Here is a 24,625-nt window from a genome sequence, read left to right as displayed (position 1 = left end):
CTATTCCTAATAATCCTTCATGAGTTTTGTGTACTTACAAGTCTGGAGTCATTACCCCCAGCCCCGGAAGCATTCACAGTGTCTTAAAACTGAAGGAAGCCCTGCAGCCACTACATGGCCAGAAGATGAGAGAGAGGAGTTGTCCTCTCTTGAGCTATGGAGTTATAGTACATTATTGGGATCATAAGATGTGGTGTTATTATTGCAAATATCTGAGGACAGTTTTTCTTTTCTTTCTTTTTTCCCACTTGTCTTTTTTTTTTTTTTTTTTAAGACAAAAAGAATTTATTTGCTCAGGTATCTGGGAAGTCCATGGTCGGTGTTCATTTGTTCTGATGTGACTGTATTCAGACTTTCAAACAAAGTATTAGGAATGCTATCTCTCCATCTCTCCACTGTTTTCTTCTGTGTGAGTTCCAGTTTCAGAAAGATTTTCTCCAAATGATGGCTAAGATGGCTTGAGTGTATGCCTATCATCTTCACAGCCTTCTCTATATGTTGGGGCTCTCATTAGTTGAGGAGTAGACGAGGGAGCTAAGTCAGTCACTATAGCCATGAGAATTTTGGACTCCGTCAATTTTGAGGTTTTATGGACATAAAGCCAACTTTGTTGGAGTTAACTGCCCTTTTTTTTTTAAGTTTGCTAAAACAAACAAATAATTTGTATATCCACTGCTTCTGCCTCTAGCTTATTTGAATCATGGTGAATACAGCTCCCTGCTTTAAGTTTTTTTCATCATTGCTATTGGAGATTATGGTTATAGACAAAGAACATAGCACAGAAGTGGAGGCTTCTTCTGTTAGATCTTGACTTCCCTTAATGCTGCAGCCAGGGTTTTCTATAGTTCACCCACTGGCTTCCCTTTCCCCATGTTTAAAAAAAAAAAAATCTTACATTAACATAAAATTCAGCTAGTATCCTTAACATGTAGGCACACAATACATATTATTTCTCTTCTCTGACCAGGTCCTTAAGCTAAGATCGAAATTCTGAAATCTTTGTTACTTACTATTATTATCCAGTCCTGTGCTTTGATTTCATTTTTTCATGATTCTGATCTCTGCTTACAGTGAAAAGTTTGCTCTGGTTCTTTGCCACTGGGCAATCCAAACATTACAAGAACCCCAGAAACTTGGGAGTCAAACAGCTCTAAAACAATAACTAGCTATCTGAGACTAGTATCTTGATATTTTTATCAATTATATTGTCCTCTCAGGGGCGCCTGGGTGGCTTAGTGGGTTAAGGCTTCAGCTCAGGTCATGATCCCAGGGTCCTGGGATTGAGCCCCACATCCAGCTCTCTGCTCAACGGGGAGCCTGCTTCCTCTTCTCTCTCTCTGCCTGCCTCTCTGCCTACTTGTGATCTCTGTGTGTCAAATAAATAAAATCTTTTAAAAAATTATATTGTCATCTCAGTAGTTGAATTTATCCAGAACTTCTTTAACCACTATTATATAGGTTTTATTTGCTGAATTGCCATACTATTTATTTTACTCTTAATTTTGTTTCTATAACTATTTCCTTGAAGTTAAAGTTCTTTTTTGTATATTTTAATTATTCACTTCATTCTCATATATCAGTTATCTCTTGCTGTGTATCAAACCACACAGAAAGTTAGTTTAAAGCAACAACAATTTACCTGCTCATAATCATATAGATTAACACTTTTGGCTGGGCTCAGCAAAGTGCTTCTGCTGATCTTACTTGGGATCACTCAGGTTTCTAGTCAGTCTGGTAGTTCAGCTGGGTCTGGATGACCCAAAATGGCCCCAGTCTTATCTCTTGGTACTGCCTGTTAGGTTAGGGCATCTCTTTTTCTCCTCCACATGACCTTTCATCTTCCAGTAGTCTAAACTCTGCATATAATGATGGTAACATACTCAGAGGGCAAAAGCAGAAGTCTTGTTGCCTGAGTCCTGACTTTCCAAACTTACACAATGTTCTTTCACCACAATGCTCTTGTCATAGCAAGTCAGTGGGCCAGCCCAGATTCAAAGAATGGAGAGATAGATGGCCTAATGATGAGGAGTTTCAGATAGATAATTGTATGAGCTTGTGCCTGTAAGTTGTCATACTAATCTCCTTTTTTCCACCTGGTTACTCATCTGTATAAATGAGCTGTCAAGGACATAGGTGTACTGCAGTGTTTTTGCCACTTTTAACCATAGTATTTATAAACAAAGTTAATAAAAAACTGGCCAAAATTTAATGAATAAATAGGAAAACACTAGAATAATTTAAGTACCAGAGATATTAATGACTAGTCATTTAAGGTTTAACCCTAAAGACCTAGAAATACAGTGAACATATGAATTATTTTATTAACTTGCCACCAAACAAGTGATTTTTGTTCTAAGAAGAGGGAAGGAACCAATTTTTCCAGTATACCCACAACGTGACTGACACTCGGTGTATTATATAACTAACTTAAATTCATGTCTTTTTTGACTCCAAAGCAAATACTAAATTTTCTCATTTGGCTTCCCAATATAAAATATTTCTTTATCATAAAAATTAAAATTAATGAGTAAGTTTTAGTCAAGGGTGCATTAGTATATTATTAATGCCTCTGTTGTATGTTACCATCTTGTAGTAATTAAATCTGGTGATTTAATGAAGAAAGACCTATTGCCGTGTATTTTAAGTCCACAATTGTGTGTCTTAACAAACGAAGTGAAGAATTTTATTAAAGATGCTGAATATCGGGGAGCCTGGGTGGCTCAGTGGGTTAAGCCACTGCCTTTGGCTCAGGTCATGGTCTCGGGTCCTGCGTCAGGCTCTCTACTCAGCGGGGAGCCTGCTTCCCTCTATCTCTCTCTCTGCATGCCTCTCCGTCTACTTGTGATCTCTCTCTGTCAAATAAATAAAATCTTTTAAAAAAAAAGATGCTGAATACCTTTTTGTATGATATAGCTAGTTATAGTAAAGAAATAATACTTGTAAAGAAATCACTTTTTTATCCCCTGGAGGTTTATAAATTATATTTGTTCAACTTAGGAAACGTTATAGAAATGAAGGAAGTCCTAGCCCTCGTCAGTCACCTAAGCGCCGGCGAGAGCATTCTCCCGACAGTGATGCGTACAACAGCGGAGATGATAAAAGTAAGCAGAATCTATTTTCTGTGTTTCTATATCCACTTTCTTTTATAACCATGAGATCATTCTTTGGCATTAGTAGAAAATGATGAAGTAAGATTTAAAACTTTTCTTGCTTTGCTGCCTCTGAATATCTCATGTGACTAAAGTATATGCTAGAAATACAGTTCCTGTATCGTGCTGGCACTGTCATCTCCTACTATTTGTAATAAAGCCCTATTGTGAGTGAAATTACTGCCACTTTTAAAGTTTTAAAATGAAAAGTGAGAGGTTGGGTTATTATTATTTCTATGTAACATGCCATGTTGTTTACCTGGTGAAAGTGTGATTACTTTCATCTTTTTGTATAGATGAAAAACATAGACTCTTGAGCCAGGTTGTACGACCTCAAGAGTCTCGTTCTCTCAGTCCATCACACCTTACAGAAGACAGGCAGGGTAGATGGAAAGAGGAAGATCGTAAACTAGAAAGAAAAGAGAGTTCAAGGCGCTATGAAGAGCAGGAGCTCAAAGAGAAAGTTTCTTCTGTAGATAAGCAAAGAGAACAGATAGAAATTATGGAAAGTTCAAGAACTCGTGCACAAGACATGATGGGACACCACCCGTCTGATGATCGAGACATATCTGATCGAGCTCATGATGAGAACAAGAAAAAAGCAAAAATTCAAAAGAAACCTATTAAGAAAAAGAAAGAGGACGATGTTGGGATAGAAAGGGGTAACACAGAGACAGCATCTGAAGATGGTCAGGTATTTTCACCAAAAAAAGGACAGAAGAAGAAAAGTATTGAAAAAAAACGTAAAAAATCCAAAGGCGATTCTGATATTTCTGATGAAGAAGCAGTACTGCAGAATAAGAAGAAGAGAGGCCCACGGACTCCCCCTATAACAACCAGAGAGGAACTGGTTGAAATTTCCAATGGTAAGGATGGCAGTCTAGAGGATTCTCAGAAAAAAGAAGATACGGCATTCAGTGACTGGTCTGATGAGGATGTACCTGACCGTGCCGAGGGGGCAGAACCGGAGCACGCTGCCAGGGCTCCTACTCCTGGAAGGACACCTTCTCCGTCTTCTCTTCCTCCTCCTCCTCCTCCTGCAGCCACTGCTGCCAGTACCACTGCCCCTGCTACTCTCTCCGCATCTGCTGCCACCACCTTCAGCACATCTGCCGCCGCCATTGCCGCCTCTGCCACGCCCAGTACCGCCAACGAAGACTCACATAGAAAATGCCATAGAACACGGGCGGAAAAAGTAGAGGCACCTCATGTCACTATAGAAGATGCGCCACATCGCAAGCCAGTGGATCAGAAGAGGAGTAGCAGCCTTGGGAGCAATCGGAGTAATCGCAGTCATACGTCTAGTCGTCTCCGTTCCCCATCCAATGATTCTGCCCATCGAAGTGGAGATGACCAGAGTGGTCGAAAGAGAGTACTGCATAGTGGCTCAAGGGATAGAGAGAAAACAAAAAGTCTGGAAATCACAGGAGAGAGAAAATCTAGGATTGATCAGTTAAAGCGTGGAGAACCCAGTCGAAGTACTTCTTCAGGTAATAAAATTGAATTATAATCTAGCCAAGTGTTTCCTGTCTTAGTATATTACATGTAATTTTATATTTTATGCAGATTATAAAGTAAATGCGAAATTGGTTATGATACACAGTGCCTTAAAGTTTAAGGAGCTTAAAAGTTTAAGCATGCCACCAAAATGTTACCATTTAATACCAGCGTTATAATAGAGATACTTTGAGTGACGCCCATCAGTTTAACATCAAGATGTTAGTAAGTATATCTTGGTGGAAGGGCTTATGTATTCAGGTCCCTTATTGATGCCTAAAATTTTAACCTTCCTGCTCTTCTTCCTACAGCCAGTGCTTTTTCTTTTGACCCCAGAAAATAAGGTAGGATATAGGAAGAGATCATATAATGAAGTGATCAGTTCTGTTAATGCTGGCCCATTTTACGCATATATTTCTTAGAAGATATTTTGTGGTTATAGTGGAAATAAACGTGTTTCCTTGTCTTTTACATATTTAATTAGCACTTTAATGGAGAGAGATCAATTTTTCCTTAAAATGAGTTCGGTGTATAATTGGGAATAGAGAAGTATCAAATTGTAAGCTTTAAAGGACCCTAAGATCCTAAGATATGAAGCATTTTCTTCCTCTTAAAGTACAGTGGACATAGAATGTTGCATTAGTTGGAGGTGTTGTATATAACAGAGTGATTTGACTTATGCTTTGCTCACCACAAGTGTAGCAACAATGAAGCATGTTTTATCTTCTCATATGTTAACTCTTTGTATATTTATTTTAGATCGCCAGGACTCAAGGAGCCATAGTTCGAGAAGAAGTTCTCCTGAATCGGATCGACAGGTCCATTCAAGATCCGGGTCGTTTGATAGCAGAGATAGGCTTCAAGAACGTGATCGGTATGAGCATGATAGAGAGCGGGAAAGAGAGAGGAGAGATACAAGACAGAGAGAATGGGACCGAGATGCTGATAAAGATTGGCCACGGAACAGGGATCGAGATAGATTGCGGGAACGAGAGAGAGAACGAGACAAAAGGAGAGATTTGGACAGGGAAAGAGAGAGACTAATTCCTGATTCTGTGGAAAGGGACAGGGACAGAGACAGAGACAGAACTTTTGAGAGTTCTTCTCAAATAGAGCCTGTTAAACGCAGTGAAATAAAACTGGAAAGTGAACATGAAAGAGACCTAGAAGGCACTTCACGAGATTCTCTTGCTTCGGATAAGGAAAAAATGGATAAAGATCTAGGATCTGTGCAGGGATTTGAAGATATAAACAAAGCTGAGAGAACTGAGAGTGTGGAAGGTGAGTGCCACACGTTTTTGTCTGTTATCCTGCTCTGTTCCTTTTCCATTTATATAGGAAACAAAACATTTTCTTGAGGTGTTCTGCTGATATGCATAAGGAAAAGCCCTGTGATATTTCAAAAATGCATTCCCCTGATTGGTACTGTCAGGATAGACTTCGTTCAAATGAGCCTATATGAAATAAAAGAAACTTAGATGTGGTTTCTGGAGGTGTTAAAAAATTAGGTATCACTTCCTTTTCTTAGATGCTTAAAAAAAATCACAAACAGAAGTTGTTTCTTGGTTCAGAGATGGACTAAATAGCTATTAGTGATCCTGTTTTCCAGGGCAGTTGAGAACAAATACATGAAACTATACACATTCCCCAAAGCTGCATTTCCCCTCTGACCCACTCAGAGCCAGCCTCAGCATTGGGGAACATCATTCTCCACTGCCCTACTCCTCTTTCAGCCCCAGACTGTACCACAGACTGACTCACACCTCTGAATTCTCTGAAGGCACTACACTCCAGCCATCTTTGTCCCCTCTCTTCCCATTGTTGGTAGACATTTGCCCTTTTATCTTCTTTTACTCAGACATCAACTCCCAGTCTGTGTGTCATTTCCTCTGTGAAGCCTTCTCTGCTCTAAGGGTTTTTCAGAGCACCTGGTCTGTATTGCTTTTATAGCATCCCCACACTATTACAGTAATTTTTCTATGGTTTTCTCCCCCACTATACTGTATTCCTTTGTTAGGGACCCAGAGCTTTTCATTTCTTTATCATCAAGACTATAACAAGGACACAGTAAATGGTTGATGAATGAAAATAGGTACTGCCTGTGCATACATACCACACATCTTACTTATTGGTGAATTATAAGCTGGCTTAACAATAGTAATGACTCCCCTGGAAATTCTCCTGGAACTTCTTTCTCCTTGGATTGTCCAGTTCTAGTACCAGTGCATATACCATTCTGATAAAACCTCTGCATTTCAATCCCTCAAGAAATTATGAGATACTTGTATGTAAGTGGCAATATTTTACTGTTCTTTTCATTTGCCATATTATAACATTGGGCCCAGAGTAAAATTCATATTCTTTTGGAACTGTAAACATCTTTTTACCATTTCTTGGTTAACTGATTAGATATATTCCAGTACACCATCTGTTAGATACTTTTTCTCCCTAACAGAAACATTTTTATCTCAGTATTCTTCACATTACAGTTCCATCTCAATAATGAGCATAAATAGCCTCAAATCGTGATGGCACTAATGGAGGTACAACCTTGGGGTATAATTGAATATAACTGAACTAATCATTATAATAGCTCTCTTGTGATTGGAGTCAGTGGCCCTCATCCCTAAGATACATCATATCATTCACTGGTTGTGATCACAGATAACATAGCATAAAAATTTATAGGTGAATTACCTAATGTGAGATAAAAAATTTTATTCCTAAAGTAGGAAAATTAGTTGGATAAACTTGAAAAAATAAAAATGTTATTTGCATATATGTTTAGACATATATTTCTATAATGAACTCATTAAAGTTGGTTACCTTAAAAGCAAATTGGTGGAGGCATAAGGAGATTATTAAAGAATTTAATAGAATAGAAAATTATGGGATGACTAGAAACATCTCATAGTTTACTGTATTTTATTTGCTGCAAATTTATACCTGTGAAGCATAGTGTTGCATTTTGAAAACTAGTGTTGTAAACTCAGTAAAGTATGTGGGTAACTGCTGATTAGAAATATTAAGCATACTGTGTAGTTCTGGGAAAGTTTTAAGTTCACAACTAACTCACCAGGTGACAAAGCTTAGCTTATGTGGTTGAGATAAATAAGTAAGGTAAATAAAATGAATGCTGGTGGTACCAACAAAATATTTTAAAATTATATTACAGCATTCTTTTTAAAATTGTGTTGGAATAGGGACGATGAATGGGGAGGTAGGGAGAAGATTAATGGCACTTTTACATTTTTACCTCACTGCTGTAAAGATCTTCATATCATCAGCTAAATTCTATGAACAGGTCTGCAAGTCTTTTGAGTTAATGAGCTTATATAGGTAAAGAAATTATTGCATCCTTTTGAAGTTAGTAAATTTGGATTTACTTGAAGTTTATAAGAAATTGACACATGCAAGCAACATTAATAAATTAGTGGTACCTTATGTCATAATTTAATTGTAACTTGTTTCTTATAACTTGTTTCGATGTTGCTGTTATACTGTGTTCTTGCCATTAAATTTCAGTTTTTTTCTTTTTGAATTGTTAAGTATTTTAAATAATTAAGAAATGTAGTTTTCTAAGGAAAAAAAAACTTTTCAGGTATTTTTAGTGTTTGCTCTTTGGTTTCACTTAGATGTCCCTTAGATGTGCTCTTTGACAAGAAATTGATCTTTCCAAAGCAGGAGATGACGAATCCAAGTTAGATGATGCACATTCATTAGGATCTGGTGCTGGAGAAGGATATGAGCCAATCAGCGATGATGAGCTAGATGAAATTCTGGCAGGTGATGCTGAAAAGAGGGAAGACCAACAGGATGAGGAGAAGATGCCAGGTAATCATTTACAAGTGTGGTTGAACATAATATCATAAGTCAGATAATTTTTAAGGTAGTTTTTGTTCCCTTTCATGCTGTGTGAATTAATGAAAGGCAGTTGGAATTTTTCCCTTTATGTTTAAGACTGAAAGGCCAATAAAATGAAAATTATAGTCCATATGGTCTGCTCATTTTTAAGTAGACATTGTCCATAAATTGGAAAGGGTCCCAATAGCAAAGTTCTAAGATTCCATTCCACAGGTTAAGATTCATATTACATGACCTAGAATCTAACCAAATACTGATTGCCTAACAATGTTCTAGGTGGTAGACATATGGTACAGAACTTCAAAATTGTGGTTTCACAAACCAATTTTTGAAACAATCATTCAAAAATTCACAATCGTTGAAATTATATTTGAACAGTATCTGTATACCTGTCAGTTTTCTGAACCGAATTATTTTCCCTTATAATATACTTTATGCATTGCCAGAGCTTATTCTAGTGACTGCACCATGAAATAACACCCATTGATGTTCCTGTTGAATATCCCAAATAGTCTGATTGTTTTAACGTTTTTTTAAGTCATCATGAGGCTCTTTGCTATGTGTGGGTATGTAAAATATTAAACTTTTATTTTGACTTAATTTTTTATGTTTCGTAATTTTTCCTACTAATGTAGAAGGTATGTATGATTGTTACCTTTTTTATTATATGTCATTAGGTACTTCTAAATAGAATACTACTTTGTTAATTTTTCACAGTTGTTCCCTGTCAGTGGGTGGATTATTTGTTTTTAGTATTAATAGCCGCTGCCTGAGTTATTTATAGGAATGTGTTTGGGTTTTTGTTTGCTTGCCTATTTTCTTTTGGTGAGGTTTTTTATTGTAAAGTCCTTAGATTCTAAATATTTGTCTTTATAGGAAAGCTTTCATTTTAAGAATAAGACATTTTTGGTTCAAAGCACTTATTTAATGCTGTGTTTTGCAATTTTTGTTTCTCTAAAGATAACAAGAATGTTTCTTGGTGTGGGAAAAAAATCCTTTTCTTAACTTTTTACAGATCCATTAGATGTGATAGATGTGGATTGGTCTGGTCTTATGCCAAAGCATCCAAAAGAACCACGAGAGCCTGGGGCTGCATTGTTAAAATTCACACCTGCAGCTGTTATGCTAAGAGTTGGGATTTCTAAGAAGTTGGCAGGTTCTGAACTCTTCACCAAAGTCAAAGAAACATGTCAGAGCCTTTTAGAAAAACCCAAAGGTAATTCCATTTTATTTTGTGCAGTGTCTGCTGTAACTGTTAATTAAGTGCCTTTGCAAAGGGTGCTGTTCTGTTCTCATGCAGCACTTACCATATTGGAACTGGGTTTTTTTGTTTCATGTTTTGTTTGTTTTGTTTGAGGATTCACTCATGCTCTTTATTTAAATCTTCTTTGAAATTTTTTTTTAAAAGATTTTATTTATTTATTTGACAGAGAGAGATCACAAGTAGGCAGAGAGGCAGGCAGAGAGAGAAAGGGAAGCAGGCTCCCCGCTGAGCAGAGATCCCGACTCGGGGCTCGATCCCGGGACCCTGGGATCATGACCTGAGCTGAAGGCAGAGGCTTTAACCCACTGAGCCACCCACGTGCCCCTCTTCTTTGAAATTTTAAAAAGCAATTTTGACCATGAAAATTAAAACCCACAGAAAAGTTACGAAAATAGCCCAAGTGATCTTTCTTACCATAATTACTTTTTTAACAGGTAAGTTCAAATGTCAGAGCGCTCAGTGGTGTTCCCAAAACTAAACAAAGCAGAGCCTGGAAGAATGGAATAGATATTTTTCATATCTAAGTAAGTTGGGTGTCTTGGCACCCTTTTCCTTTGGGAAATGCAGAGTTCTACCCAAATGCAGATGTGTAGGTTGAGCCTTTAACAAAGGAATTAAAAACTTTGAACGTGGTGTCTAGGCCAGATGGTCTGGATTCCTCACTAGGCTCACCACTGATTAGCTATTATTTAATCGCTACTTGTTAGTGTCACCATTTGTATGTTGGGAATAATTAGACCATCAGCTTCGTAAGATCATTAGGAGGAACAAAAAGAGGTATTATGAGGAAAATACTTTGAGCAATTCCTCATATGTAGTGACACTCAATAAATACTGTTACTATTTCTTTTGAAAATATTTTATTGATTTTAGACCTTATGCCAACAACTTTTCACTGTTCTACCATTTTTTTTCTATTTTCTAGGATATTCCTTTATTTAGTTTATGTATTTTTTTCTGTTTTATCTGGTTCCTACCTTATCAATAATTAATAGGAGGGGGATGACTGGGTGGTAAAAAGAAGGAAAGGAGAAAAACATCAAAGCAGCATTTAATTTTATATCATGTTTGTGAAAGTAAAATAATTCTTAAAATTAAGCTTTTTCCTAAAATTGAAAATGTTTTGTTTCATGGGTTTTTTTTTCCCGATTGTTAGCATAAGCTCTGAAACACTTTATTTTGACATGTCCCAATGAACACAGAATGTATGTATATGAAACAAATTATAATTGTGAATGTATATTAACTTGACAAATGACCAAACTCTTGGGTTCCTGCCCCCCACTTTCTGCCTTGTTTGGTTGGCTCTGTGACCTTAAGCAGGTAATTCCTATGGGTATAAAATGATGGAACGAAACCCCTAAGGTCTTACCCACCTCTGAAGCTGTTTGCTCCTATGATTTTGCTAACTACAGAAATGCAGTTTGACCCTAACTTGATGACATACATTATAAAAGGGGGTTAGTTGTTGCTTATCAGTCAGATCTCCTATTTTTTTGCTGTGATAGCTTTTTAGAGAATGAGAGAATTGGTACATGATGCTGAATAGAAGTGTCCTAAGGGATGGGACTTTGTTTACTGCTGTATTCTTTGTCTAATCATTTTAGACATTCTAATTATGCTATTGCCTAGAAGAGTACCTGACACACAGTAGGTTTTCAGTAGGTATTTGTAAAATAATTGATAACTGATTTTTTCCTATCCCATTTAGTCTGTTTCAGTAACCCAATACTGAAGAAAGTATATCCCTACATCATATGTAAATTTGAAAAAAATTCTAAGGTTGAAGACTGAAACTTTACATGTATACTGAAATTTAAATTGCTTTTGTCTGGGTTTTCTGTGTATAGTGTGATAGATTAAAAACAAGTACGGGCGCCTGGTTGGTAGAGCCTGCAACTCTTGATCCTCAAGGTCATGAGTTCAAGCCCCATGTTGGGTGAAGACTTAATTTAAAAAAAAAAAGTAAAATGAGAACCATGAAGAAACTGGAAGTTTAACCATGTTGGACTTTCTAAGGACATGTGCAAGTGTGTGTTTTGTATTGTTTTAAAAGCAGAAAATAAGGATTTCAACAAAAAGAAATTTGTCATAGTGACTAGTTTCCAAGGAATAAAATGGGCTCCGTGCACATTTCTTCTACATTATAATGGAAGGGTAGTTAATATTATGGGGTTTTGGGGTTTTTTTTGTGATTGTTGTTGATCGGCTCAGTATGTTTTATGACTATTCACCTGAGTAACGGCTTTTTTCCACTTAGGTATGCTGGTCCAACTGGACGTTTTGTAGATAACTGTGGTAGAACCCTGGCACTGTATTATAGAAAGCTCCTCAGATAATTCTGGTAGACACCAACATTTGCAAACTGGTTTTGAGTTTTTTCTTTATATTTATTTACCCTTTTCTTATATTCTGTTCCTACTGACAGGTATACAAACCTATTGACTAGATATATTAGGTGAGACTAACTCGTTTAATTATCTATTCTCACTGTACTTTGTGGTTCAGAAAATGAAAGTGAAATATGCAGTCACATTCATTCTTAAATATGTCTACTTTGTTTTTACTAGCTGTTAATTACTGTTTTCCTTTGTGGACTGTAACAGTAACGTATTTGATCATATCATATAAGTGGTATCTGGTACCTTTTGGTACTTCTGGCCTTCTGGCTAGCTTATAGAATGCTAGCTTTGAAATTACTACTCTGTTATATATATATTTGGATTCCTAACTGGCCCTATTCTGTTATTTTGATTTTTTGTCTATTTTAACCTCTTTATTTTCCATTAAAGCTAAGGAGATATTTAAGTGTTTTCTCCCCATCTTGGCGTGTTATGACTGATTTTAATATGTTGCTTTTAATAGTGACCAAATCTGGGATAAAATTTGCGGGTTGTCTAACATCTTGTCACTTTCCTGATTTTTTTTTAAGAGGTCACAAAATGTATTACTGCATTTGAATATTGCTATAATAAAGTCGTGAAATGTAATCTAGAACTTTATGTAATAGTCAGGGGTAAGCAGTATACTGAATTTAACTCCACTTTCTAACTTGAACTTTTCTTTCCAGTCATGAACAGCAATCAAAGTCTAAATTCTTTCTCCCTAAGGCTACGTGTCTTACCTCTTAAAGAGGCTATCTGAATATTTACTTTTGTTTAAGACTAGCAACATAACTACATGTTCAAGACCTTTCAGAGAATATAATGCCTTTTAAATTTTTGAAGTATGGTTGGCATTGTGTTTCGGTTGTACAATATAGCAATACAACAATTCTGTGTTATGCTCTGTTCGCAAGTGTAGCGGCCGTCTGTCATCATATGCTGTTATAATACTATTCAGCATATCCCCTGTGCTGTACCTTTCATCCCAGTGGTTTCTTTGTTCCATAGCTGGAAGCTGCCTCTCACCCATTTTGCTCATTGTCCATCCTTCCCTCCCCACCCCGCAGCAACCATGAGTTTGTTCTCTGTATTAATTTATCTGTAGCTTTGTAGTATATGTTGATATCTGGGATTGTGATCCCTCCAGCATTGTTCTTTTTCCCCCCAAGATAACTTTGGCTATTTGGGCTCTTAGGTGGTTCCATACACATTTTAGGATTATTTGTTCTAGTTGTGTGAACATTATTGGTATTTTGATAGAAATTGCATTGAATCTGCAGGTTGCTTTGGTAGTATAGACTATTTTAACACTATTCTTCTAAACCACAAGCATGGTATGTCTTTGCATTTGTATCTTCAGTTTCTTTCCTCAGTGTTTTATAGTTTTCAGAGTACAGGTCTTTAACCTCCTTGTTTAAGTTTATTCCCAGTTATTTGGTTTTGGTGCAATTATAAATGAAATTTTTTTCTTCATTCCTTGTCTATAACTTTGTTATAGTGTATAGAAATCAGCTGATTTCTGGATATTAATTTTGTATCTTTCAATTTTACTAAAATAATTTGTTACCTCTAGAAATTTTTTGGTAAAGTCTTTAGGGTTTTCTGTGTGCTATGCCATATGTAAACAGTGGCAGTTTTACTTCTTCCTACCAATTTGGACACCTTTTATTTTTGTGGCTAGGACTTCTAGTACTGTGCTGAATTAAAGTGTCAAGAGTGCTATTCCTGATCTTAGAGGGAACACTTTTTTCACCATTGAGTATGAGGTTAGCAATGGGTTTGTCTTTTATGCCCTTTTTTTTTTTTAAGAGTTTATTTATTATTTGCCCTTTTTAATGTTGAAGTATGTTCCCAAATGTTGACTTTTCTCAACATTTCTCAAGCAAAGAAATGCTTTTTCTTCACCAATGAGGTAATAGGATTTTTATCCTTATTGAACCATCCTTGCATCCACAGAAAAATCCCATTTTATCTTGGTAAATGATCCTTTTAATGTACTGTTGAATGTGTTTTCTTAATATTTTGTTGAGGGTTTTTACATCAATGTTCATCAGAAATATTGGCCTGTGGTTTTCTTACTTTGTGATGTCTTTGGGTTTGGGTGTCAGGGTAATGCTGGCCTCATAGAATGTGTTTGGAAGCTTTCCTTCCTATTTTAGGAAGTAGTTTGAGGTGAAGTAGTTTTAGGGAATAGTTTGAGGTGAATGGGTATTAACTTATTAGCTTTTCTTTTTTTAAGTTTTTGATAGAACACCTGTGAATCCATCTGCTTCTGAACTTTTGTTGGGAACTTTTGATTACCAGCTCAGTTTTGTTACTAGCAGTCAGTCTGTTCAGATTCTATTTCTTTTTGATTCTGTTTTGGAAGACTGTATGTTTCTAGGAATTTATCCACTTCTAGGTTGTCCAGTTTGTTGACATATAATTTTTCATAGTACTCCCTTACAATCTTTTGTTTTTCTCTGGTGTTGGTTGTTACTTCTTTCTCATTTCTCTTAAATTTGTGTCTTACTTTTTTCCTTGATTTTCCTTTTAAGAGAACCAGCTCTTGGTTTCATTGATCTTTTCTACTGATTTTTTTTTTTTTAATTCTCTGTCATTTCTTCTGATCTTTATTATTCCTTCCTTCTCACCTTGGGCTTTGTTCTTATATTTTCTGGTTCCTTTAGGCTTAAGGATAGATTGAGATTTTTCTTGTTTCTTGAGGTAGGCCTCTATTGCTCTTAGTTTCCCTCTGAAAACTGCTTTTGCTGTATCCCCAAGATATTGAACTGTTGTGTTTTTATTTTCATTATCTCCATGTATTTTTTGTTTCCCTCTTTCTTTGTTGATCCTTTGGTTGTTTTTAGTAGGTTCAATAACTAAGGATGTTGTTGAGCCTCCACATTTTTTTTATCCTTATAATTTCTAGTTTTATACTGTTGTGGTCTGAAAAGATGCAGGATATGATTTCAGTCCTCCTAAATTTCTTGAGACTTGTTTTGTGGCATACTATGTGTAAGTATATTGCCTTTAATATAAAGTAATTTTCACCAACTGGTAAAGTACAGACTTTGGAATATTGAAGCAGCCAGTAACACTTCCCTATTTTCGGAAAACTTAATGCCTGTTTGTTTTTATTGGAAGATGCAGACAGTCTTTTTGAACATGAATTGGGGGCTCTCAACATGGCTGCATTACTACGAAAAGAAGAGCGAGCAAGTCTCCTTAGTAATCTTGGACCATGTTGTAAAGCGTTATGCTTCAGACGGGATTCAGCAATCAGGAAGCAGCTTGTTAAAAATGAGAAGGTACTGTTTCCTTGAAAAAAAAAATGCAGAGTGTATGCATTGTATCGATGAATGGCTTTTTTTCCCCCTATTTGATTGCTTTAAGGTGAGATTAAGGTCTCATTATCTGCTTTTGTGAGTTCGGTTTCCTAGTCTTCTATAGATATAAAAGGAAGAATTCTATTTATAATAGTTTTCATTTTACTTTAATAGTATTGATGAACATTTGTGCATAGCAATTTGTTATTCAAAATTATATGCATAAAGTTTAAAATACTCTTTCTGTGAATTATTTTCATTTGCAAAGTTCCTCAAGGTAAATTTCTAGTATGTTTCATTATCTAAACAAGATCGGGGGGAAAAAATTTTCCAGACACAGAATGATGATATTTATAGGAAGTAGCGTTTATGAGAATGTACCAAGTCAGAAGAAAGGAAAATAAATTAAAGTGATTATACTTAAGCTTTTACTTGAGAAGAGTAAAGGGAATTGAAACATAAGAGAAATAGAAATTTAGATTTGGGAGAGATCTGATCATGAGAAATTGAAAAAGTCTTAACTTTAAAAAGCCTAAGAGAGTTGGTATTAAAAGATCAGAGAAATACTCACTAGCTTTTTACCTGGGGACATTTAAGAAAACACTGCTAGCAGAAAGTGTACTTCATTTTCTACGGCCATACCACCCTGAACACGCCCGATCTCGTCTGATCTCGGAAGCTAAGCAGGGTCGGGCCTGGTTAGTACTTGGATGGGAGAAAGTGTACTTCATTAAAGAAAAATTCATGAAAAAGCAAGGGATGAATTCAAAAGATTAAAGTAGAAACAGATACAAGGCATAGGAGGTTTTTAAGGTCTTTCCTGATAAAAGTCCTGGCTTAGAACTACTTTTTACAGAGCTGCTACAATCATTCTTCGCACTCCCATTTTATATACTTCGACACTACTTACTTAGTTCCCTTCATTCAGTTGCTTAGGTGCCTAGTCCTCCTTGCAGCTTTTCTCAGTTGGAAGTTTTTCCCAGGGAATTAAACCCCAGGTAGCCCTAATAAGCATGCGTGTAATGAATTACCTTCCCTTTTATGTAGTCAGAGTGGTATTCCACCCTCAGTACCAAATTTGAAAAATAATCCGTCACATCATGTTCTTTTGGCTCAAGGAGGAGGCTTCAGTGCAGAGAGGCTGCACATCTTGAAGTCTCACCAGAGTCCTGCCCCCTTTTTATAAAAAATATTTTGTAGCATTTCCTCGTTCCTCCTCTAATATGCCATATGCTTTTCAAAAGTTGTGACAACTAAAAATACCCTTGTAAAATTCTCCTTGAGAATTCTGTTCTCAGAATTCTTTTGTCAGAACCTTATTATCCTTTAGTGCAGGGCACAGACCATTAACTAGCACATGACACATTATAAAAAGTTACAGTGGGACAGTATAAATGTTTAAATGATCCATCTAAAAAAAGCATTGTGAGCTTTCTGATTGCTCGAGGTTAAAAATACTTGCTCAAAAGCTGAAGAGACAACTGAAGAAAAAAATTTCAGACGTTACAGAATCTCATGAAAAATGCTAAGAAATATAAACAAAAACCTTTAAAATGTATAACTATGAAAGAAAAGTACAGAATAGGACCATTCATTGAGGAAAGTGGTACTACTTACTGGATAATGAAAAAAAGTGTAAAGATAGCAAACTCATATATTGGCATTATCTTTAAATAAAGAATGATTTTTAAAATATATAAATAATACTCCACATCAGAAGAGATAGGTGAAGGATACAAAGAGAACACTTAGCTGCTCTAAATGAGTTTAACTCAGATTTGTTGAAAGAATGTATAGAACCTGTGGGAGGCAAAAGGAAAGAAAGAATACCAAAAATAAATAGGAAAACAGAAGTAGTGAACCCAAAATTTGGTTCTGAAAAAATGAAAAATATTGGTAATGCCCTACAGGTCTTACAGATATTATCCTATTGAAAGGATAATATTGTATCTATGCACGTAAGTTTGACAATTTAGAAAAAATGGATCAATTACTGTAAAAGCCACAGGCACCAAAACTTCCTCAAGAAGTAATAGAAAATCTGAATAGTCCTATGTCTCTTTTATTTGGTTTTGTTTTTTATTTTTGGAAAAGAATTCTCCACTCTCAGATGGTTTCACTTGCAAAATCTACCAAACCTTTAAGTTAGAAATAATATCGTTTCTACATAATTTCTTCCAGAAAATTGAAGAAACAGTAGTACTTCCCACCTCATTGTATGAGGCCAGCAGTACTTGGAATATCAAGAAAACTACAGATCACTATCTCTTATGAACATAGACATAAAAAATCCTCAAAAATTGGAAATCAAAGCCAGCAATATGTAAAAAAGACTACACCACAACCAAGTACCATATATCGTCTGAATTAAAGGCTGGCTTAATATTTTAAAATCATTCAATGTAATCTACATAGTAACAGACCAAAAAGAAAAAATATACATCATATCAGTTGCTGCAAAAAAAACATTTAATAAAATTTAGCATCCCTTTATAATAATTCTTAGTCTTTTACTTTTTAAAGGGTATCTACAAAAACCTACAGCTAATATCATACTTAATGGTAAAAGTTTGAGAGATTTCCTGAAGAGATCAGGAACAAGGCAAGGATGCCTATTCTCACTACCCTACTCTACATTTTACTGGAAGTTCTAGCCAGTTCAGTAACAGAAGAAAATAAAAATCCTATAAATTGGAAGGGAAGAAGTAAAACTGTATTTATTCACAGACAACATGATTGTCTACATGTAAGTTTCAAGGAATTTACCAGAAATACTCTTAGAACTTATAAGTTTAGCAAGGTCACAGGCTACAAAGCAGGCAAAGAGCAACTGTATTTCCATATACTAATAGTATATAGAAGTACCTGGGAATTGAAGTGAAGGGGAAAAAATATTTTTTACAATGGCTCCCCCCAAAAAATACTTAGGTATAAATCTAACAAAACATCTACAGGATCTGTGTGCCAAGAACTATAAAACACTGATCAAAAAAAATACCTAAATAATGGAGAGATAGATCATGTTCGTGTATTGAAAGATTCAATATACTTAAGATTAGGAGACTCCCCAAATGGATCTACAGGTTTAACACAATGCAGCAAATTCCCAGCAGGGTTGGTTCTGTAGATGCAGACAAACTGATTCTAAAGTCTGCATGGAAAGTCAAGCAACAAGAATACACAAAATAATTTTTTAAAAAGAACTTGTATCTAGAGTATACAAAGAACTCTCAAAAATTAACAGAAAACAGGCAATCCAATTTTTTTAAATGGGCAAGACTTGAATGGACAATTCACCAAAGAGGATAAATGGATATATATGGTTAAGCACATGAAAAGATGTTAAAGAGTATTAACCACTAGAGAATGCAGATTAAAACTTAAATTAGGTACCATTGTGAATCTGTTATAATAGCTAAAAACCAAACACCAAAAACCCCTGTGGTAAGGCTGTGAGCAGTTGAAACTGCCATGTATTGCTGGTGAAAATGCGAAGTGGTGCCAGACATTTTGGAAAATGGTTTGGTTTTTCTTATAAAGTTAAATATATACTCACTATATGATCCAGTAATCCCATTGCTAGGTATTTACCTTAGAAAAATGAAAACTTAGGTTCATATAAAAACCTGTCCACAAGAGCTTATAGCAGATCTTTTCACGGTCTCCAACAACTGAAAACCACCTCAACGTTCTATACAAAGCTAATTGGTAAACTGGGGCACATCCATATAATGGATTACTAATTTGTAATAAAAAATAACCAAAGTGCCAGTACTGTCAACAACATGGACTAATGTCAAGAGCAGGTCTCAGAAAGCATGCAATATATAATTTCCATTTATTTGCCGTTCTGGAGAGGCAGAACGATCAGAGACACCCTGTGATTGGTTGCCAAGGGTTAGAGCTGGGCAGAGGGTGTTAGAACAAAGGGACAGCAAAGGGAGTTTTCTGAACAATGAAACTTCTCTGATTGTCATCCTGGTTAAGTGACTTAGTACACAAGTCTAAACTCACAGAACTACATGTAAAAGGTCAATTTACTATATCACAGCGTGTGATCAAGGAAGCACTGTTCCTTTAAGGATCCTAGAAAGAAGAGAAATGGCAGAATGCTAGATAGTCAAATCTCACCTTATTTCATTTATGAACATAGTTGGAGAACATTTAATAAAATGGTAGGACCGCAACTTCCAAAAATGCTAATGTAGCCTTAACTTACAGTAATAGAGATACACATTTTAGCAGAAGGAAGGTGGTAGTTTCTCGGTATACTGCAATGTCAGCTGTTTCCTAGGGAATTTGTTCACTTACAGAGACTGCGTTTCATGGGACAGTAACAGACCAGTAAGGAATGTGGAGTGTTCAGTGCTTCTCTTCCGAGGACTGAAAGGTTGTCCTGGAAGAGGAAGATTGAATTAGTGTGCAGCTCTAAAGAAAGGTTTTATTTCGACATGCTCAGGATTGTGCAGTGACTGCTGTTTGCTTTGTCATTGGAAATAAAAGCTAGTTGATTACCTGTCAGGGATTGCTAAAGATCCTACTTCATAAGCAAGAGGTGCCCTTTCAAAGATCGCTTTCTTTTCTAAGATTCCTTGAATCTGAAAACATCTCAATTTTGCTTTTAAATATCCATCCCAAATTAACTTTTCTTGCCATTCTGATTTTTTTGTTAGAGGTTACCCTGACGTTCCTACTGTTAACCAATAATATCCATCTTTTAAAATCTGTTTTTGTTTTCTTCGAATTAGGGGAATGTAAAACAAGCGTACACGGGCGCTCCAGTGGTAGACAGTGACTTGCTACGATTGAGTCTTCGGCTGTTTAAAAAGAAGACCACCTGTCTTGCCCCAGGACACGAGAAGGTGGAGGATAATAAACTCCCACAGTCCAGCGTCCAGCAGGAACTGTGTGTGTCTTAAGACTGAATTCCAGTGACGTTTCTGGTACCGTGTTCCTTCAGGATTGCCTCTTTTTTCAGAGTTCTTTGGTTTCACAGATATCATTCAGGACAAAGGCAGAAAAGATTTATCAGCCATGGTAAAAGGGGGAAGAACAACTTTGATCTAAAGTTTAAAAGACACTAGTTTTGGCTAACTTTAAGATTTTACATAAATTTTTACACAGTACTTGATACTCATGCAAAATAATGTGAAAACATCTAGATTTAGCAGTTACTCTCTACCTTTTGTTAAAACTGAAGATTTTGGAAAACGGTTGCCACTGTTCTTGCAGCCTCTGAATATTTTTTATGAAATGGACCTGCTGACTTATGTTTTGGATCATCCTTACAGAAACCGATTTTATTCAGAATCAGTGTGTCCACATAATGAATGCACACACTGCAATTTTTTGCTGTACAGAACTCTTGAAAGAGGATGCTGGTCGCGCATGCTGCGTTTGTGGGCAGACCTACAGCAGGAGGGAGCCGAAGTACTTTTTTCCTTTCTAAAGTTCTTTAAAAAAAAAAAAAAGAAAGAAAGAAAATTACTAATGAGTCTTTGTTGTTTTTTTTTAAATATATGTGCATTGTTACAATGTATATTAGACGTGTTTGGATTCTTGGTGGTTTTGTTTGTTGTCAGAGACTGCCTGCTGTTTTTATTTTTAAAATAAATGTACCTTTCCTTTCCTTGTTCTAGATTCACTTTGCTCTTTATTGATCTTATTCCTGATGTTCTGAAGCATTTGTCATCAAAATTACGTTTCATACTTCAAATATTTTACTGCTCAATAAGGCAACAGAAGTTGAGGCATATACTTCAAATACAGCTCTGTAATACTTGAAACAAAGCCGAAGTTAACAGACCTTTGTCTTCTGAGCTTTAAAATCCATTACCATCATCTTATTCAGAGCTATACCCTTTGACTACATTGAACTGTTTAGCCTATAAATTTAAAATGACTTCATTTTTTAAATTATGATGTTTGTTTTTATTCTGTGTGTATATGTGTAACTCATGAAACAGACTCTTAGAAGGATTTGAAAAGGAGTCCAAGCTGTAGAATTTGTGGGCAGATAGTGGTCATAATAAAGGAAACCAATCAAAAAAAATTTTTTTCCCATTGGTTCTCACAGGTTTTTTTTGTTAAAACTGTAATCCTGTGTTACCTGTGTCAATAGTTTGTATCCTCTAAAGGTAGCAATGGTACCGATGTAAAATTTCTGTTCATTCACTGTCTCCTTAATTTATATCAGATAACAGACCCAGCAAAGAAAATGATCTTATTTTCAAATGACTTTGAAAGTGTGTATGAGAAAATGGCAGGCAGAGGGCAGGAGGCAGGGAGGAATGTAACCAGATTTTTCCTAATGTCTGTTTCCTTTTCCAATTGGTAGATATTTTAAATAAAGAAGAAAAATTCTTTAATGACCCGGGAGAATAGATATCCTTTAAAAAATGACTCCTAAATATAGTAGATAATATTTGCTGTAGCACAAACATTTAAAGTCTTAGAACTTCTAATCCTGATTCCCAGGACGTGGAACAAAAAAAAAAAAAAAAAATGGTTTTCTGGTTTTGTCCACCAACTTTAGGAATGTTTCACAAGTTATTCATTTACAAAATGAAAACTGTGTACTTAAATTTGCCATATAATCAAATTTGTTGCTTTTCAGGTCTGAGTGTCTTTCTGTTAACATTATAGAAGAAAATTTCAGAACTATTCCTCTGAACATTAAATCACAATATTCAGAGCTTGATGTTCCCAGTGGGAACGTACTGTTAGGTCTCAATTTTTTTTTTTTAATCCAAACATTCTATGTATTGCTAATCATATATACTTAAAGTTCTTTAAAGCAAATCTTACTGAGTTTCCATTAAAAACTCTAGGACCGGGGCACCTGGGTGGCTCGGTGGGTTAGGCCTCTGCCTTTAGCTCGGGTCATGTCTCGGGATCCTGGGATCAAGCCCCGCATCAGGCTCTCTGCTCAGCGGGGAGCCTGCTTTCCCCCTCTCTCTGCCTGCCTCTCTGCCTACTTGTGATCGATCTCTCTCTGTCAAGTAAATAAATAAATAAAAATTTTTAAAAAACAATAACTCAGGGACCATAAAGTCTCAATGAAACCAATACTTCTGAAAACATCTGCTATTCTATAAATTATTTGCTAATACAGTTGAAAGTGTGTTGCCTCATAACTGATGGGCAAGTTTGGACATTTCCCATAACCTCACAACTGGACTCCAGCTGCTGGTAATAGAGAGATGGCAAGAGTATGTCTGCAATCCAGAATAAATGAGTGTTAACATAGACCACTGAGTCACTTGTTGGATTTGTTTGGCAGCTGTCCTCACCATTTCATAGAGGGTTGTATTAACTGACGATAAATTTTTCACAAAAATTGATAATTATACCCTACTCATAACCATATGCTGAGAAACCTAACATGTCACTTCTCTTCATTCTGTTCTGTAAACACATGTTATCTTCCTCATCCTACCCCATGCCTATGTTAGGATTTTATGGCTTATCTTTATGAATTTTCAATTTTGTGCCATTGGCCAAATTTACCACATTATTTGTTACTGCCCAGTTGGGTAAAGATTAGGGTATATGTTATCCATGCGATGAGTGATGCTTTTGTGTCTCAGAAAGAAAAGCCAGCAACTGAACCTCAACTTGTTATTTTAAAAGGCATGTGGTCTCCACTTCAAGATGGTACTAAAAGTTGGATCCTGAAATCAACCTCTTACCATAGATGCACCAGATCTACAGCTACGTGCAGAACAATTTTCTTGGGTGGAGGAGGGGACCTAAAAACAAAAACAGCTGAGTGACTCCCACACATTGGACAAAGAAAGAAAAAAAAAAATCCACAATGAAACAAATAGGAGAGGCTGAAATGAACCCCATCCTTGGGGTGGAGACCCACAATCAGAAGGGAAGTCACAACCGTGAGCCTTTTCCTGAGGAGTGAAGAATTTGAACCCCACATCCTGCACCTGACTTTTAAGAGCTGCACCTAAGAGACAAGTCCCCAAAATGTCTAGCTTTGAAAGGCAATGGGGCTTTCATTCACAAGACCCCCCATAGGGGTCCATCCCAGGGTCCATCCCAGGCCCACTGTAGAGGCAACTAAAAAGTATCCAGACCTTACACAATAGAGATTTCCTGAATAATTGGCCTAATTTAAACACATTCCAGGGGCCTACTGAAATACCTCCAAATGGAGCCAGTGAGTACCATCTTTGTGCCTTTCCCCAGCTCACTGGTATCTCCTAGGAAGGCATCTGGCACCCCAACATTTGTGGCTGCTGCTCAGAGGACACCTTCATTGCTTGGCTCTGGTGTCCAGTGGGACATATCGTGGGCCCTACAGGATTGTTACAGATCTAACTCAAGTTATTAGCTGACTACCACATAGCAGTGAGGCAATAGACAGTACCTAGTCTTTCTGTGAAAGTAGCCTATTAACTTATCTTCATAGCTGTGGCCTAGGGGGCAGGCTTCTAACTAAACATATTTAAGGTCCAACTATAATCCTTTGCAGGGTTTGGGAGAACACTGTGTTAATAAGGCCTTTCTATTGCTGTGCTCTAGGCTACTGGTGTCTCCCAGACAGGAGCTTGTGCATAGGTCTGCTGCCCTGTTTTTTTTGTTGTTTTTTTTTTTGTTGTTGTTGTTTTTGACAGATCACAAGTAGGCAGAGAGGCAGGCAGAGAGAGAGGAAGGGAAGCAGGCTCCCCACTAAGCAGAGAGCCCGATGTGGGGCTCGGTCCCAGGACCCTGAGATCATGACCTGAGCTAAAGGCAGAGGCTTTAACCCACTGAGCCACCCAGGTGCCCCTGCTGCCCTGGTTTTTGTGGTGTGACCCAGGGAAGCCCCTTGATTGCCTGGCTCAGATGGCCAGTGGGTCTTGCATTCCTGGGTCCTACAGGGCTGTAACAAATGGAGAAAGTGATCTTGGCTGGCTACCACCCAATCCCAGCACACAGCACAGAGACGGCATTCTGAACACATGCCACAGCCTTTCTGTGAAAGAGGGACAGACTTCTGGTTTGGTGCACATCTAGGGGCCTACTTAGGTGCTTTCTGGGGATGGAGACCTGTGGTTGCCACTTACGCACTCTACCTTCCCTTGTCCAAATTGTGGGTATCTGCAAAAGAATTGTGTGTACTCATCCGGTGCCCAGGCTTTTGTGACTGCTACCCCAAGGACA

The 24,625-nt window shown here is 36.7% G+C and overlaps 1 protein-coding gene across 8 annotated transcripts in view; it reads left to right on the top strand.

Annotated features, from left to right (window-relative positions):
- The window catches only part of ZC3H13 (zinc finger CCCH-type containing 13), a 100,230-nt gene extending 79,124 nt beyond the window's left edge, over positions 1–21,106 (top strand). For 5 of the 8 annotated variants that reach the window (XM_059143682.1, XM_059143685.1, XM_059143684.1 and 2 more), the window contains 7 exons: positions 2,998–3,101; positions 3,446–4,639; positions 5,406–5,927; positions 8,328–8,480; positions 9,526–9,726; positions 15,285–15,448; positions 20,215–21,106. In XM_059143682.1, the coding sequence (XP_058999665.1) occupies positions 2,998–3,101; positions 3,446–4,639; positions 5,406–5,927; positions 8,328–8,480; positions 9,526–9,726; positions 15,285–15,448; positions 20,215–20,385 (2,509 nt within the window). In that variant the 3' untranslated portion in view covers positions 20,386–21,106. The remainder of the gene's footprint in view (positions 1–2,997; positions 3,102–3,445; positions 4,640–5,405; positions 5,928–8,327; positions 8,481–9,525; positions 9,727–15,284; positions 15,449–20,214) is intronic. The other 3 variants (XM_059143686.1, XM_059143683.1, XM_059143688.1) reach the window with 2 other exon arrangements.
- Positions 21,107–24,625: the final 3,519 nt, after the last annotated feature.

The sequence above is a fragment of the Mustela lutreola genome, chromosome 13, assembly GCF_030435805.1.
Source record: "Mustela lutreola isolate mMusLut2 chromosome 13, mMusLut2.pri, whole genome shotgun sequence".
NCBI lineage: Eukaryota > Metazoa > Chordata > Mammalia > Carnivora > Mustelidae > Mustela > Mustela lutreola.
Note: the sequence above shows the minus strand (reverse complement) of the source record. Positions and strands in the feature narration are given on the sequence as shown.